Source organism: Macrobrachium nipponense, chromosome 42, assembly GCF_015104395.2.
Source record: "Macrobrachium nipponense isolate FS-2020 chromosome 42, ASM1510439v2, whole genome shotgun sequence".
NCBI lineage: Eukaryota > Metazoa > Arthropoda > Malacostraca > Decapoda > Palaemonidae > Macrobrachium > Macrobrachium nipponense.
The window spans coordinates 44,339,492-44,352,059 of record NC_061103.1 but is presented as its reverse complement, the minus strand read 5'-3'; the positions used below and the strand labels follow the sequence as shown (position 1 = coordinate 44,352,059).

Here is a 12,568-nt window from a genome sequence, read left to right as displayed (position 1 = left end):
CGATGTAAATCAATCACAAACGAAAACATCTTCAGGGATGACAACTTAAGTAAGCAGAGAATTCGTTCAACATTGTTCTATGAACATCTTTTTCACATATTTCATTTAATTTTTTTTCTCCATTCTCAGGACATAGTAAATATAAAAAAAACAACCAAAATATAACGATGCTTTATATATATATATATATATATATATATATATATATATATATATATATATATATATATATATATATATTATTCATATATTCCCCCAAAAAACCAGTTGGCATTGTTAACAGTTCAGTATATATAATATGCTTACTTATTTTAGACATTGGTAAATTTGCTAACAGAGCAATAAACGGTGAAGTTTAAATTCACCTGCTTAAAATTCATTTGGAAATTATTCATCTTTTCATCGAGTACTACTTCATATTGAATATAGCTCATCATACGTCATTCTTCTTTACTGAGCTGCATCAAAGAATTCTGTTCGGAAAATTACAAAGTTTGAAAGCTGAATTCATTTAAATTCAATCAAGAGACAGTCGAGCTCTGATTGGCCTACAGATATATCAGTTTAGGTGATGCTCTCTAAAACTGCAATAATAGTGTATAAACCCCTTCCACTTTCTCGTCTTCTTTATACGTAACAGGTCACTCTATATCACAAATACTAAGCGCGAGTCAAAATGTGTAATTCTGCGACTTTTTAAGCCCTTCTTATCGCTGTTGCAGCTATGTTGGTCTAGTTTTTTTTCCGTACATGTGGCGTTATTAGACTCATATTCTGTAAATAGTAGTCTTCTTCTCTTTCTCGAGTTTATAGACTTACAAGGGACCGTATATAGTTTGCTTTCATAGTGACTGCTTTGCCTGCTTGACCTCATATGTTTCGGTATTGATTATTCCAATGATTAAAAATTCCCTAAAACGTGTTTCAGTTTTGTGTTAAGTACAACCTCCTCTCAATTCCTTGAACTATTGCTATTTGCTACTCATGGTTTTGATATCCATCTGGAACTAAAATGTGGACTTCCTGAAGTGTATACAATTTGCTCTAATTGTGTCATTTTTGTGCTTTCTTGTCAAGTACTGGCACTGACGAATTCTAAACTGAAGATGATGTAGTTACATAAGAATAAGTTGGGGACGCTGGCACTTGGGAACAAGAATATCATTTCTTGCTCACATGCAAAGCTGATGTATGTCTCATGCAAGGTTGGCAACTGACTGTCTTGCAATACTGCTCTCCTGAAAGTTTAATTTTGGGCTTTACTCTTGATAGCTATTGGCTGTTTCCATGGACCTGAAAATTGCCAACTCCTTTACCCCCTTCAAATCAGAAATAACTCTCTGCTAATGTTCATTTATCTCTCTCTATTCCTCTTATCTGTCTCAAGTGTTTATTATACTACTGATAGAACAAGTTCACTGTCCTCGTCCTAGTTTATTTTTCTGTAAACAACTGATGGGAGTTGGGGCTTCAACAGCAAAATCCTTGTTGCCCTTTGGTGCTGTGTAAACTGGGGCTGTAGACACTGATGATGTGACCAGCGAGAGCTTAACTGTTGCCATCCACTCCTTCCTCAATGCAGTACTGTGCATGAGCAAGCACTCGTGACTCTTCCAGATACTATTTTAGATAGGAGATCCAAAGAGCAAGAAGTTCTATGCTATTTGAGCAGCGGTTACCATAACTTAAAACATATAAGTCTAGTTATGTGCTGTAAACATATCTCTGGATAGACATGAGTCTATGTATGCGCTAGTGGCTGTATCCTAGCTAGCTAGGCCATTATACCGTGCATACTTAGAAACGCACTTTGTTCCCCTTCTAAGAATTCGTTTGTGTTATCAGATAACAGACTCGGGTAAACAAAACCTCCTCCTAAGCGTTAGATAAGACACAGAGCATTTGGACTAATTGATCACGTTTATCTCTTATCTCCAATTTAATATAAAGATACCGTTCATTTCTCAGCTGCAGAAATCTCTGGACTAAACCAGTTTTAAGCAGTTTTTGTTATCTCCTCGTGTACTGGATGTCCTGGTCCACTATTATCAGCCTAATTCTTATCACTTGATAGTAAGTCATCGCTTCTTTGTAGTTTTTTTTTTCTTCTCTTGTAAACAGAGGCATTTGCTTAAAATCTATTTCAATAGATAAAACAGTTGACAATAAAGCTACGAAAAGATGACAATTGAATTTCCCCTTTGCAATATGACATCTAGACCAAAACAATGTTTGAGTGACTCCCACTACAACTTTTTAGTTTCCGAGACAAAACAACAAATTAAAACAGTTTGGCACGAACAAATACCCAGCCAATTATTCTACGGCTATCACTATACGAGAAACAACGTGACAATACAAAACCAACACAGAAACACAGACAGCTAAAGCAACAACGTTCATTGAACCCTACCCTGCTGCATTGCTTGAGACAGAACGAAGAAGAGTTGGTCCCTTCAGGAGTCTGCTGTCATTCGCCTGCCCGAAGAAGAAGAAGCAGCGACGATGCCGTATCCCACCGCATCTCTGCAACTGCTTGAGCAACAACGGCATAATCGACAAAGCACTACGGAAACAAAGACTCACGGAAGGGGAGAGATAAAGGAGAAAGGGGAAGCAGGAAGTAAAAAAAAGATGATGATAATAATAAGCGAGACAGTTGGTTGATTGGGGAGGTGACGACGATACTCTCGCGCCGCTGTTGGTATAACAGTGTGCCCGAGAAGGAGAGAAAGAGGGGCCTTGGGTCAGGTTCCGAGTTGTGTTGTACACCAAATTATTCTACCTCACTCGGCAGGGGAAGAACAACCGGTGGGGGGGATGGTGGTAGGTAAGGGGGTTGTTGTTTTGCTGGGGATGAAGAGATAGAGGGAGAAGGAATGGGGGGTGGCACCCTGCAGATGCCTTGGGGGGCGGGGGTTACTACACGGGGCGGTGGGGACGAAGGAGAGAGAAAAACCTGTTTTTTAAAAGATACTCTGTATAACTCTTGTGCAGGAGGAGGCGGGTTTGAACATAACATTTTGTACACCCTCCATGTAACAACAATAATTTTCTCTCTCTCTCTTTATCTCGCTTTCATAACTATAAAGTCTCTTGGGTAGAGACAAGTGTCGCGTAGACACTCATCCTTTTAGATAACTGACTATATAATGGTTCGACCAATCGACCTACTTTGTATCCTATTAAAATAAAAATAAAAAGTTTGTAGAAGAGCATATATTCTCATCTTTAGCTAGAAAGGAATGCCGTTTAGTAATAATAAAAAGTAGACGCTTTTTTATTATTATTAACCGTGTCAGGCAATGAACTAATTATATATAGATATATACGGCACTCATTTACGTTATTATACGAACGGAATTCAACTAAATATTTAAAAACCAAAATCATTTTCGCGTCATTATAATAAATAAACTTGACGTGTATATTTATTTATGAAATGAAATAGGTCTCGTCAATTAACCTGAAATTATGGCCTTCTTTTCTAACCTCATACTGTGCATACTCATATTAAAAATAAATATATGAAAAAATAAAGATTTTCCACAAGCTGAAAAGTTTGATTTTCTGACCATGCATTACTACAGAATTTGTATCCTGCATTCTTCATATATATATTATATAGGATATAGATATTATAAATATATATATATATATATATATATCTATATATATATATATATATATATAATATATATATATGTGTGTGTGTGTGTGTGTGTGTGTGTGTGTGTGTGTGTGTGTGTGTGTGTGTGTGCAAAATAGTAAGCCAAAAACATCATTTAATACCAAATTCACAAGACCTATAGAATGCTTATACCCTTGGGGACATAAGTTTTCTTGTAAGTATATTGTAATTAAGCAATTGCATTTATAGATAATATTGTAGATATTTTTCTCGCAATTACATTACATAATCGAGTTATATTACAGTCTAACGGAGACCAAAAAATAAAAAGCAAGTGTCACTGACAATATTTCAAAATCACTGTCCTATCCATTATGTTTTCAAGATCAATAAAAGTGTCACGACTTTCAACTTTTTCAGTAAACAATTTACAATTTAAAAAATAAAAAAGCTAAATCTTCTGTCAAGAAAAACTGGACAAAATTTTTTGGAAGATTACGATAAAATAACAAATACGATATATAGGTATGTTGTAAAAGGCCCATAAAACGCTATTACAACCATAAACTTCGTTCGAATGGTGTTTTATATGAGTTATACATCTTAATATTATACTGTTGTATTACAGTATTACAATAAAACATTCATACACACACACACACACACACACACACACACACACACACACATATATATATATATATATATATATATATATATATATATATATATATATATACATATATATATATATATATATATATATATATATATAAATATATATAAAATTCTGCATAGTTTCTTAACTCAAGCGAATTCTTCAAATGAAAAACGTAACAAGATATGCTAACACTATTATTAATATATAAAAATGTAAATCTATAAGTATCTCATTTTAGTATTTAAATCCACAACAGTTTAATTGATGGAAGCCTTACAAATACAGAAGCATTCATTAACCAAATGCCATTGATCATTGACTGATCGCTGTAATCTGGCGTCGCATAGCTGCGGTGGTTACAGAAGCTGGAAGAAAGTAAAAAATTGTAAGAAAGTAAAAAACAAGCAATAGATGGCTCTGTTGTCGGATTCATTGGGTCCGTTCGTAGCTCTATTTGGGAGCCAGGGGGACGCGGTACACGCGCGCGCGCGCGCACGCACACACACACACACACACACACACACGTTGTACTTAAACTTTAAAAAGGTAACAGGCACGTTATCCCGTGGAGTTTTCATTTTCGGCTCTATCGAACTCCTAAATAAGGTCGATATTGCAACAGCTTCCTCCGTCTCGATGGCGCGCTTGACGATGCTTACGTGACAGCTTACCGTAAAGGAGCGTTCGCCGATCTTTCACTCAAACGAACTTTACGCTTGCAGTACGCCGTTTTGGGGCGGATTTTGCAACGGCGATTGGAAACGTACGGAAATCGCATTCGGTAACGCTACTGGCAACAGCGATGAATTCCTCGCTTCCGTGAGACGAGTGGAGGAAATTGATTTGGGAAAAGTCCTAAGCGTCTGAATGATTCCGGCGTCCGCGAGTAGGGTTTGGGCGGGTATAAATACTACGTTGGCAAATGCGTTCAGTCTCTCCCTGTCAAGTCTTCGAGCTAAGCAACAAGGGCTGTAGTAGCTGTACTTGTGAGGTTTTTTCAAGTTTTTTTTTCAGTGATTCGTGAAAAGCATCATGGCACCAAAGAAGGTGAGAAAAGTGTTTTATTTTTGTTTTTCTTCAAATTTTTGTACTATCCAGGATAAACATCAATTGCTTAGACGCATCAAAACTTGGGCGCATTTTGAAATATAAATTGTAATTTCCAAAAGTTATAGTAAGCACTACCCTCATATTACTTTAGAATTACTCAATAAACCGGAAACATCAAGTATATTATAATATAATGGCTTAATTATCATCAGTCACTTTACAAGTTATATAGAATTATGAGAATTTGTAAGTAAATCACTTCCCCATTATGAACCAAACATTGTCATCTAAAAATTTTACGGAAATTATACCACTCTCCGTGACTTGGACTTTGTTCCGATATACCATATCAACGATGCTGAACTTCCAATAATATTCAACACCAAAACAGCATGCAGTCATCAACGCGCCTTTTTTAACGAAAGAAAGTAGCGTCCTTTTCGCAAGCGCTGTTGCTAAGTGGGATAGCTTCCCGTATCCCACCAAGCGAGAGCTTTAACTTTTTTTTTTTTTTCCTTTATATCGGCTCTTCCCACGGTCGCTCATTTCCTCTTCATAATATTTGTGTGTGTGTGTATTATACAAGATACCTATTGGATTGGGTATCTGGCAAGAATTTGTGAGAATCCCCCTAGCAACACAAGTGACGCCAACATATAAAACCAACACAGGTCACTGGGTTCAGCCACCAAAATAAATGTGTAGACACGCCCAGAAACGCCTTGTAACTGAAAATACCACGTTCTGTTTAAAAAACGCTGTCAAAACATTAACTCGTATTCCCACTTCCTGGTTCCTGCTCATTCTTCTTAGAGTTTGTTAGAGAATTTACGTAGCATTCATCGATTTTTTTTTTTCAAATATAAGCATAAAGCCAGTGTCTTTATTCAGTTTTGAGGCGTTTGGTTAATGATGAGTAAAAGTTAATGCAATAAGCCTAAGTTAAGTTAATGATAATAATAAGGTACGGATAAAAGAACTTAAGGAGTCGCCGGTCAGTCTACTTTAATCTCTTTGCCGGAGGTGGGGTGGTCCTTGGGTGGTGGGGTTCTGGGTAGGGGACCAGATTTGGTTCCTTTGTTGGGGCAGGAAGGGGGCGGGGCCACGGAACCTGCTATAGCTCGTCCCTTTACAATAGAAAAACTGACATACACGGGTGCGAGGGATAGCATTCGTCGCTTTATTTAAAGGGCGATTAAACCGTATGGAGAATATATATTAATTCTAAATTCTTTCCAATAAGACGTCGTGGACTTTAAATACTAAACTGGATTTTTCTTTTATTATTACTGATTTAAAAGTCCATGGAATAAGCTTAGGTTTACGAGCTTTTAAACATAGCATTCGTTAACCCAAAAGACTTCACAAAGCATCAACCGTAAACTTGTAATTCTGACCTACCTATGGTTTCTAGCTATAACCTCTACCAAACATTGTGTTCCTTCCACTAACTATTACTACTACATTCATTCTGTCATTCAGTACTGAAAATGATGTTCATATACCTTCTGCCTTCAGGGATTACTTCAACGGCTTGACGAGGGAGTCGTGATTGGCGATGGAGGCTTCGTCTTCGCCCTCGAGAAGAGGGGGTACGTCAAGGCCGGGCCCTGGACCCCAGAAGCTTCCGTGGAATACCCTGATGCCGGCAAGTTAATTATTTATATTATTTTACTTATTAACGCTATTACCATTAGATTGACCATTGGTATTTATTGGTATTCATAATTAACGTTTAATGAAAATACCTAAGCTACATTAGGGAACTAAACATAGGTGAGAATAATAGGTAGAACGTTCCAGCGTAAGCCTAAGCCTTATGCGAACTTGAACACCTACCTTTAGAAACATAGCATTGTGAATAAATAAACATACCTCTAATATCAAAATAAGTTCAAAATAAGTAACATTATGGACATGACATATAGTATCAATAACAGATTCTCTGAAATACAAGACTTGACAACAGATTAAGATGGCGTACTAAACTGTTACCTTTGTAGTCGTCTGATTGACCTTCGTTTGCATTTATACAGTTCGCGGACTCCACCGGGAGTTCCTAAGGGCGGGATCCGATGTCATGCAGGCCTTCACCTTCTATGCTTCGGATGACAAGCTTTCCAACAGAGGAAACGAATCGAGCCAAAAATACACAGTAAGTAATCCATCTCTTCATTCTTATTGTTGTTGTTGTTGTCCGACTTCTTCTTCTTCTTGAATCCTGTTCGTAGTTTTATTGGTACCACGAGTTCTTCAGTTATGGTCATGTTTCATGAAACATGCGTTAAATTTTATATATGTAACCTATTCTAAAGCACAAAATTAATTTTTTAACAGCCTTTAGCTCTAACCTCTCTTAATAGGCAAATATCTTCAGCAAATTATGATGATTTCTGGTTCTGGAGTGATTCCTTCTCAGTTTCCCCTAGCATTCTCTTACATTTTCATACGAAATTTCTACTGGGAAACGTTATTAACATCCTTGGCTTCGAATTACATTGCCGTAAAAAAATTTCCAGGCTTTTCTGTACCCCCTGCACTAAAAAATATTTAACTTTTCTTCTTACAGTGCCGTGGAATCAACGACGCTGCCTGCAGAATTGCAAGAGAAGTAGCTAACGAAGGCGATGCTCTGGTTGCTGGAGGACTGTCACAGACCCCTACGTATCTTTCAGGTTAGTATAATATCTCTTAGACAAAAGGTCAGTAATTATAAAGAAGCTATCTGCACGTGTTCATTATTTATTGACAACATTTATAGACCGAAATAGGAAAGGGTTTGCACAAGCTCATGCTTTAAAAAATGACAATCCACAGGTCTTGGCAAGGAGAATACACAGAAAGAATTCCAGAGGCAGGTTGATGTATTTGTTGAAAACAAAGTGGATTTCCTCATTGCAGAGGTAAGTGTTTACAGTTGAAGTCTTTAATAAAAAAAAGCTAAATAAAAGCAGCACTTTTTTTTAGCTATTTAGCTTATCATCGATAATAATTAAATATGTTTAGGGATACTTGGTTACTTAGAAGAGTGCTACTTGATAAACCTTTGCTCCCTACTCAAGAAACGAAAATCTAGTCAGCAAAAATCAAGTTAACCTAGACCTATTACTGAGCTGTTTGAAAGAGTAAGCACCTGAAAGTAGTTTTATTCATATCATCGAGAAAAAGTCATCTAAACTTAATATTCACCATTTTTATACAAGCTCTTAATTATGTAAACTAATTAGTATCAATTGGTGATTTTATAAAAGGAATGAGGTGCAGTTTTCGTACTTCTTGGAAACTGCAACTCTAAGACTGTGGACTGTGATTAAATACCTTTGTGTACAGGCAATAAATATGATTGAAATAATTCCTCGTAGTTTTCACATCAGGCAAGGAGAGAATTACATCTAGCCTAGAGATATGTTCAAAGGCCAATGAACAGCATAAAACAATTATCGCTAAAATGCAGAGCATAAAAAAATTGCTTAGGTCATATCCCTGTCAATAAAAATAAAAGTTTAATATGCTTTTCTTGTTTTTAATATTATGATTTCTAACTCTCTTTATCAGATCTTGATTTATGATTGTCTTATGATGGGTACCTTCTTTTACAGTACTTCGAGCATGTTGAGGAAATGGAATGGGCCATTGAAGTCTGTCTGCGATCTGGTTTGCCTGTGGTAGCCTCTATGTGTATCGGACCTAAGGGAGATCTTCATGGCAAATCCGCTGGAGAGTGCGCTGTCAGGATGGCTAAAGCTGGTGCTCATGTTGGTAAGAACTCTCGTGTATAGCTCAATTTTTTTTTTTCTTTTTTTATGATTAACCAACAGTGTCATATGGAAATTCTTATCAAATATAAGAAATTGTAGGTGGAAGTTATATGTGGATGTAGGAAAAGTCATTGGAATCAAAACACCAATCTTTTCCAGATGAGAAAGGATAGAATTACATCTGCTGTACTCATAATCCATTCAATACAGAGATTAAAACTGCCTTACCATACCAAATGAACAGTATTTTATACATATGACAGTCATTTTACTTTCATGTATACTGTGGAGAAAGTTTGAAAAAACTTGCAGTCATGGTGAAATGCTGTGCTAAATACTTCATTATACAGTTCTCTATATATCCATGCCTTTTGCAACTCGGTTTGCCTACAGTCTATGTTGGTATCATGGTTTTTCTTTGAGGAGAAAAGAGGACCATTGGAGAAAGCAACTCCATTCCCCATCTAGTGAAAACCTAAGAGAAAAAGGGTGGAAAGGCCAAAAGCCAAATGAAAGTGGGAACATTATGTAACTCAAGGAAAGAGGAAGGAGAGAAAATCCCACAGCTTTGGCGACTTGGGTAAAGAAAACCAAGTAATAAAGGAATTGTTGATCTCTTGCCAAATAAACAGTGTTCAGTCCATCAAGACTATTATGTTCCCATTTACCACAAGCTGCTTCTTGACAATAATGGTTTGCAAAATACCAGGACCTTTTATGATTGCTGTTGAAGAATGCTGTGAATTTCATGTAGTATGGAACTGACCTCAGTGCATTGTAGCTCCTGGTTTTTAGGATGGAATTCCTCTTGGTTCTTTGATTGACTTGGTTTTATGACCCATAAATTATCTTCTTGATTTATTGAAAATTTAAGGATATATGGAATTTGTTTTTTTTTTATACTAGTAGCCCCATCACATATTCTACAAAGCATACTGAAGCTGAAGATGCAGCTTTTGGAAGACTTAAATGTATTTCTGTCTTCTCCTCCAGTTGGAATCAACTGCCACTTCGACCCCTTCGTCACTCTTGAAGGCCTGCGAAAAATGAAGGCTGCCCTGGATGCTGAAGGACTCAAGGTTCACTTAATCTCCCAGCCTTTGGCCTACCACACTCCAGATGCTCATAAACAGGGTTTCATCGATCTGCCTGAATTCCCATTTGGTAAGTCAAAATAAAACATCTTACTTGAAACATTACAAAGGAAAAAATAACGTTTGCAGAAATCTTTGCCATGTGCATTAATTTTATGCCTGAGTACCTAATATGTCAATCGTAAATATTTTTTTGTGCCAACAGCATTGGAGCCCCGAATCTGCACCCGATGGGACATGCACAAGTATGCACGTGAAGCCTACGAACTGGGAGTACGATACATTGGAGGCTGCTGTGGCTTCGAAGCTTACCATATTCGTGCAGTAGCTGAGGAACTATCCAAGGAGAGGGGCAGATTACCAAAGGCTTCTGAAAAACATGACATGTGGGCTGGTGGATTGAAAATGCACACCAAGCCTTGGGTGCGATCTAGGTAGTTAGCTTGCGTCTCTGAACCTTTTCCTTAAAATAATATTTATGTTAATATGCATGTAAACAAGAAAATTAGAAATTATATCCATTAGCTACATATGTCATTTAGAATGTGTTTTAAGTATTTGATACCTCATGGGTTAACACGACCAGTTTGATGTCTTATGTATTTTACCTCATGATCTAATCTGATCTAATCTAATTACAGTATACAATAGCTTCTTTCAATAAAGCAAATCTAGCTATGACCATTTATTGGCCAGTTTACAACGTCTATGAGATTAGAGCTTTAGTAATGATTTCATTGACAGGGCTGGACGAGAATACTGGGAGAACATCCAGCCTTCTTCAGGCCGACCTTTCTGTTCATCGATGTCTCAACCAGACAACTGGGGTGTCACAGCTGGGCACGACAGTCTTAAACAGAAGACAGGAGAGACCTCTGAAGATGAAATAGCCTTACTGAAGGCCAAGAGGCAGAAACAGAGCAGCGCTGCTAGCAACGGAAGAGTCGCATAAATATAGCTTGTTTGATTAGTCTGGAGAATGCATGGCAATGATGAAGTGAGAGTTTCACTTTGTATTCATATTGCTTGTCTGTCTGACTGTCTGGGATGCATCTTTTTTTTAAATCAAAACCGTAGTATTGTTGGGTGTCAGATGTTTTGTGTTACTTTTGAATCTATTTGTAAATGCTGTCCTTGTTGGCTGACTATGAAAAACAGTTACCTAAATGAAGAGAAATGAAACAGTAAGTGAAAGTATGCCAGTGAGAAGGAAAGTCAGTTGTAAGTAAAGTCCTGGTCTGTGACAAGTAACAGCTTCAATTTATCAGAGATAATTTTCAAAAATTAGTATGCTTTTATCCTTTCAAAAGTTTCATATGAGAGTTGGAATAAATAAAAGTTTTTGGTATAGCAATATGCATTCAAACATATCTGTCACATTCCAGGGCCATTTTAGAACTGGTCATTTCCTGTTTAGTAATAATTAAATCTATTTTATAATGCAATCTTAGTGCTTATTTTTGTACAACAGTTCTGGTACATAAAGAGATTCACTGTATTCCGGTATGAAGTGGCACGGATGATTTTTAATAAAATATTTTGTCAATTGTGCCTCTTCAATTTCCTAAGGAGAAAAATAAGTAAATGCAAATCCAATACATGTTTGAGAGGATTGGTTTTGTCTTGGTAAGATAAAAAAAAAAATCATTAAAAAATAGCAATGATACATAGATTTTTTGGGTAAGGCCTTAACTTAGACATTACACATTGGTACCTTATACAAATCTTCAGACATTATGTACTGACCTATATAAAGACTCTTGTAATGACAAACTATATGTAAGATTAAAACAAATTAGAGAAGTGAAAGAAAGCCTAAATTTAAACCAAAAGAAGAATTGGAAATTTCTTAGTTTGTTGGTTTTTATACAAATATTTCTCACAGCTCTTCATTGCTTTGAAATTTCTGCTATAGACATGAAATATTTTTACAAATGAGCTAGAATTTCACAACCAAATAACTAATTACCCTAAGGCCCTAAGATTTTGGCCAAAGTGTGATCATCACTAATGTTAATTTTAATCTGTGCAGCTTTCTAAGGTGAGAACACTCAAACACAACTAGATGTAGTTTGATTAGATGTGACAGCTCTCACTATGTTTGATATCTTATTATTTCCATTATTGATATATCTATAACCATCATCAAAATTCAACTTTAACTATTAATACATGGTGATAAATGGAAATATTTTGAGCTACCAGATATAAAAAGTCTATTCCCATAAAATCAGGTACCAGCAGCATAATGGAAGTAAAGTATCAATTGAGAATCTTATATTGTCAGGTTTCAATATCGAGTTTCAGAGGTGGCATATCTCTCTCTCCTCTCTCTCTCCTCTCTCTCTCTCTCGCTCTCTCATCTCCGTTCTGT

The 12,568-nt window shown here is 36.5% G+C and overlaps 2 protein-coding genes across 3 annotated transcripts in view; one reads left to right on the top strand and one right to left on the bottom strand.

Annotated features, from left to right (window-relative positions):
• LOC135213178 (dimethylglycine dehydrogenase, mitochondrial-like) overlaps window positions 1-2,772 on the bottom strand; it is a 39,031-nt gene extending 36,259 nt beyond the window's left edge. The window contains exon 1 of one of the 2 annotated variants that reach the window (XM_064247138.1): window positions 2,414-2,772. In XM_064247138.1, the coding sequence (XP_064103208.1) occupies window positions 2,414-2,553 (140 nt within the window). In that variant the 5' untranslated portion in view covers window positions 2,554-2,772. The remainder of the gene's footprint in view (window positions 1-2,413) is intronic. The other variant, XM_064247140.1, reaches the window with a different exon arrangement.
• Window positions 2,773-5,180: 2,408 nt separating this feature from the next.
• Window positions 5,181-11,740, top strand: LOC135213177 (betaine--homocysteine S-methyltransferase 1-like). Its single transcript, XM_064247137.1, has 9 exons — window positions 5,181-5,339; window positions 6,861-6,990; window positions 7,379-7,497; window positions 7,912-8,017; window positions 8,160-8,245; window positions 8,942-9,101; window positions 10,094-10,264; window positions 10,400-10,628; window positions 10,939-11,740. Exons 1-9 carry the CDS (start codon window positions 5,325-5,327, stop codon window positions 11,144-11,146), a joined length of 1,224 nt encoding a protein of 407 aa, XP_064103207.1. The 5' UTR covers window positions 5,181-5,324; the 3' UTR covers window positions 11,147-11,740.
• Window positions 11,741-12,568: the final 828 nt, after the last annotated feature.